Below are 5,607 nucleotides of genomic sequence, written 5' to 3' on the forward strand. Positions count from 1 at the left end.
AATTTGATTCCAAATGCCAAACTCAAAAAACCTCGATTGGAAAACTCAAATGGTTCGGACCTAAAATGACCCAAAACTAAAATAATTTGAACTCGAAATGGACTAATCTCACAAAGTTAATTCATTATCCAACAGGTGTCCCAAATGCTTGTGTTGTTTTTGGAATTGCTCAAAACATTGTGATTTAAGCAACTTCTTCTAGAAAACAAGCACTAGCAACTAGAGGTTCAATGTCATAGAAGCAAGTAATGGAGAAGCTATTGTTATAATGTTCATGTTTCTTCTATGAAAACACGGTTCGTGATTCGAATTCTCGTGTACTAGCATAGAAAGTAAAACGAAAACTCAATTCGAAGATCGAAGGAAACCGAATCCTGCAAAATTTCACAGCTTCTACTCTCATTTATAGCAAATAGTATATAGTATATATTATCAACTTCATGCTTGTGGACTCAGCTTATGTATGCATACTTTTTATCTGCAAAATTCATGGTGGATAAACTCTATACATTGCCTTTAAGGGGCTTGTGAGTAGGGGTTTTCCAGCTATAGGCTTTGGATTTTGCGTCTTCTTCATCTTCCGTACTGTCACCTCTTGTTGTGGAGGTTCCTCCAGTGTTCGTAGCTAATTGGAGAGGACCTTGAGGAGAACCGGATTGTGAACTGCTGCCTTTCGAAGAATCTCCGTATGGATCATGGGACATGCATAGACCATTCCCCAAAACAAGGGCCGATTGATTTGCTGGGGTGGTTGTGGTCCTTGTAGATGGTGGAAGTCGTCTCGTATGAAGTCGGTATTTCTGGAAAGGCAGGAGAATTAAGGGCCGATATCCTGAAAACTGAACTACGAAGAAAGAAAAAGGAACTAAGAACCAACCTGCAAATGGCTCTTAACTTCATCATTGGTCAAGCCATCTACTTGCATAAGTTCCCTAATTTGCTTTGGAGTAGCCACTGCAAAAGAATCAAAGATTATACATACATACATACATACATACATACATACATATATCTCTATGCATTTCAATGATCCCAACAAAATGATTATACATACATATACATATGTATACAAACAAAGTTCTAAATTCCTTATCTTTGATGACTTGAACAACAAGCAATTCAATCCAACCTGAAACAAAAACCGAAATTGTTCTTTGATTTCCTCACCTTGAGAGCCACCTAATTGCTGCAATGCATTAACAAACCGGCGATGTAACTCCGATGACCAACACCTCCTTTGCTTCCTAGTAGCCTGCTGTTGTTGTCGCTGGTGATCGGATAAGGGCTGCAACTCGGACCGGAAATTCACCTGACCCTTCAAGGAAGAACACGAAGCTGCTCTACTACGGCTCATCCTCGATTCCGTAAAACCCAATTCCACTTTCGGATTCTTGATTCCCGGAGTGAGAATCGTTAGTCCATGAATTGGTATCTCCCTTTTCTCTTCTTTCTTCACTGCAAAACTCAAATTTGCCTTGAATGGCATAAAACCTCTAACTTTTCCCCTGTTTTTAAATGGATCCCCATGGTTTCTCTGTTCATAAACCAACATAAATATTAACAAATTTAAGTATAAACCACAAACTTTTTTCTTTAAAAAGCTACCTTAGTATCTAATTTATCATCAATGGAACTATAATCATCATCATCAGTATTCCAAAGCTGAACAGAACTCATCCAATTTTTCTTAGAATCATCTTCTTCTTCTTCATCACTGTGATTATTATTCTCCTTTTGATTGTTCTTCAATGGAATAAATTCTTCTAAAACAGGTTCAACATTTCTTCTTCTAACACATTGCGTTGATTCCTCTTTCAAAGCTAAAATCGCTGCCAATCAAACAACAAACCAAAAATCCCCAATTAAATAAAATTTCAAACATAAATCACAAAACGAAACAAAACCCAATTTAATTTGATTTAAAAGAAAAAAAAAACGAACCATCATTCAAAAGAAGCATAGAAAGAGGAAGTTCACGTTTAAAACCATCGATCTTTCTCATTTCTTCTTCTAATCGTTTAACAAAAGAATCAAGCTTTGAAATCTTATCGGAAACGCTTCCCATCAATGAAATTTCCTCGAGAAAATTACTGATCGTTTTGGGCATAAATTTGGGTCTAAAATCCAAGCTCAGTTCTGATGGAACCGAGCCCATTTTTTCAATTTTTTTTCTTTTCGATTCCTTTTTGGGATTTTTTTTAAAAATGTCTGTTTGAAGCTGGGGAAAATATAGGTCAAAAAAGAAGGAACATATATAGAGAGTGAAAAGGAAGCATTTTTTTCGTTAAACTATTTAAGTGTTGAGTGAAAAAGAAGCTTTTCTTTTTTGGTGTTTGGCAAGAGAGAAAATGAAAGAAAGAAAAGTAAAAATTTTCTGTTTCCTTGAGAAGAGTGAAAAAATTATAAATTTTTTTTTAAATTGGGAAATTTGAAAGGCGAAGATTCTGTTTTGCGGTTTTTGGATTATAAAGTCACTTTCGCGTCGTCGCGTATCTCGGTCATCACTCGCCTATTTGTCCGAGTCCACTCACCCTTTTACCTTAATTTAACTTAAAACAAAGCTTTTTAGTTTTTAACTTTTTCCCATAATAATTATGTTTATAATTTTTTTTCTTTTTATGGAATTTTGCTTATAACTAAATAAATGAAAGGGTATTAATTTTTTAATATTTTTTGAATAATCTCATCTCAGATTCTAATTATATATATTTTTTATACAATACCTAGAACTACCCATAACCTCTTTTCAATCTATAAATAGGAGGATAATACGTTTCAGTGCACTCGAACCCACGTCCTCCTACATCGACAATAATGCCCATGTTAATCGAGCTATGACTCAATCGACTTCTTTTAATGTTACATGTAGAAGTATAGTTATAATTATAAAAACAAATAATATATGTTGAAATAACTATAATCAGAATTAAGTATTATAAAATACTGTGGACGGATAATTAAGAATATTTTTAGAGATAACTCATAAGTGGTGATTTTTTAAGTTACGATAAATTTGGAAAGGACCCATATATGATTTACTCAAGGGTGAAATCAGAAAATTTTGGTTGAAGGGTTAATATAAGAATATAAATTGTTGGAGTGACCAAATTTAAAATTTATACGCTAAAAGGATTAGATTGTATAACTAAACCATAAGGGGTCTAAAATTGTAATATACCCTTAAATTTACTTGGGGGACTCGAACGTGGACCATAAGGGTGACGCTAGAGGGGGTAAGTAAAGGCCTTATCTCTCCTCAAATGGAAAATTTCTCTTTTAGTCTCTTAAATTTTAATTTTAATTTTTGGCTCGTTAAAAACTAGAAAATTTATATTTAATCTCTCAAGAAATTGAAATTTTTATGTTAATATAATAAAATTATATTTTATTTCTTTAAAAAAATATAATTTAAACAAAGCTTTTTAGTTTTATTTTTTTATAATAATCATTTTATAACTATTTTTCTTTTTTTAATGGAATTATGCTTATAACTAAATTGTTATAATAAACGTCGATAATGACAGTAGAACGATCTCAAAGTAATAAGAAAAGAAAAATAAGAACATACAGATTTTTCGAGAAAAAAACCACGTTGAAAATCGAATAATACAATAGGAGTTCCGATTATATCTATTTAAAGGTTGAAAAACTTTGTTCTAATAAAAGTCAAATAGTAGAAGTGTAGTTCTATACGGGCTTAACTTGTGCGGTATGGTCTGTATTTATTTCTTCAACAAGTGACGGGATTCGGGTCACACAAACTCTAACATAAATAAATGAAAGGGATATAATTTTTTTCGTTTGATGTTTTAAGTATAGTTATAATTAAAAATGCAAATAATATATGTTAAGAATAACTATAATAAAAATCAAGCATTATAAATAACAACGGATTTATAATTGGAATATTTCTAAAAGGAACCTACACATGGTAAGATTTAGATATAATGTAACTTTTGGTCACTAAATTTGGCAAGTAGGTTCACATTGGCTCCTAACTTTTTCTTTTTTATCTTCATTGATCCTTGAACTTAAAAATTGTTATTTATTTAAGCCCATTTTGTTAATGATCACAAGAAAAAGGGAATAATGTAACTTTTGGCCCCTAAACTTGACAACTAGGTTCACTTTGGTACCTGTACTTTTTTTGGTCCATTTTGAACTTGAAAACTAGGTCCATTTTAATCCCTGAAGTTGAAAAAATCTAAAAGTTTGATGATGTGTCACTTTGAGTTTGAAAAATTAAAAATTTTTAGATGATGATGTGGTACAATATTAGAGTGTCATATTCAATTCTCAATTCAACCAATTCGATCGGTTCGGCTGTCGGACCAACAATAATTAAATAAATAATTAAAAATTCTATAAAATCTAAAAAAAAAGTGGAAGGAAAGATAAAACTGGTTTTACTTGGTTTTTTAGATTTTTATAATTTTATAATTATTTATTAAATTATTGTAGGTCCGACTGTAGAATCAATCAAACTGGTTGAATTGAGAATTGGTGATCTAACCTGTTCAACCATAGGTTCGGTTATTAAAATACTGAATATGCCCACTCTGAGATTGTACCATATGATCATCTAAAATCTTTTTATTCTTTAAGTGATGATGTGGCAGAATCTCCAATGGGTAATAATCTTTTTATTTTCGACACTGACCGTCAGATCAACTTAGATCTAACGTATGCTCTTCTACTCTTCAATGGGTAATAATCCACCGTATTGATCATCGAATCGTCACTTGGAGCTCGTTAGCTGGATTTAAAAAAAAAACTTAACAACCCAATACTTTAAATAAAAACTTTCAAATAGTTCAGTGACTTAAATGAAAACTTTCAAATAGTTTAGTGACGATTGTGTAACTTGTTGAAGTTGAGTGACCAAAACGCAAACTTACTAATAGTTTAATGATCTTATGCTCAATTTACCTTTTTCCACTTAAACTTTTGAAAGAAAAATGAAAATCTAGCTAGGCAATAGTGCTTCAACCACAACCAGCAAAAGCAAAGCAATTTTGCAGTAATGCATACGTGGGTGTCCTTTTCACAAACTTTTATTTTTCTTCCACAAGATTTGTTTGAATTAGTCCACCACATACATTAGAACACATCCACCATGTAAGAAATATGTTTATGAAAAGTTGATATAAAAAATAAATGAGATTTTAGTTGTGATGATAAAAGTAAAGATATTTAATTTTAAATTTATTATGTAAATATTCTTCCATTTTTATATAAAAAATGTAAAAAAAATAAAAGGATAAACGATCTCGTTAGTCACTCTAAATATCGGTCATTTCTATTTTGGTCACTCCAATTTTTTTTTTAATTTGGTCATCCCAAAATAGAAGTTGATCAAATTGGTCGCCCCACCATTAAATGGTAATGAAAGACTAACGATACATTTCCACGTTAGTCACTCTAAATAGGGGTTGTTCCTATTTTGGCCACCCAAAAAATTTTCATACAAATGCACTGTTGGTCTTCCATTACCATTTAATAGTAGAGTGACCAGTTTCATCAATTTCTATTTTGAGGTGATCAAATTAACAAAAAAAAATTAAGATGACCAAAATAGGAATGAGTCATATTTAGAGTGACTGATTG

The 5,607-nt window shown here is 31.6% G+C and overlaps 1 protein-coding gene across 1 annotated transcript; it reads right to left on the reverse strand.

Annotated features, from left to right (window-relative positions):
• Window positions 1-372: 372 nt before the first annotated feature.
• Window positions 373-2,437, reverse strand: LOC121215972 (transcription factor HHO6). The gene is made up of 5 exons (XM_041090960.1): window positions 1,942-2,437; window positions 1,606-1,829; window positions 1,168-1,534; window positions 878-954; window positions 373-800 (listed from the first exon to the last, which is right to left on the reverse strand). The coding sequence occupies exons 1-5, from the start codon at window positions 2,153-2,155 to the stop codon at window positions 504-506; spliced, it is 1,179 nt and encodes a 392-aa protein (XP_040946894.1). The 5' UTR covers window positions 2,156-2,437; the 3' UTR covers window positions 373-503.
• Between the last annotated feature and the right edge of the window lie 3,170 nt (window positions 2,438-5,607).

This window comes from Gossypium hirsutum, chromosome D04 (genome assembly GCF_007990345.1).
Source record: "Gossypium hirsutum isolate 1008001.06 chromosome D04, Gossypium_hirsutum_v2.1, whole genome shotgun sequence".
NCBI lineage: Eukaryota > Viridiplantae > Streptophyta > Magnoliopsida > Malvales > Malvaceae > Gossypium > Gossypium hirsutum.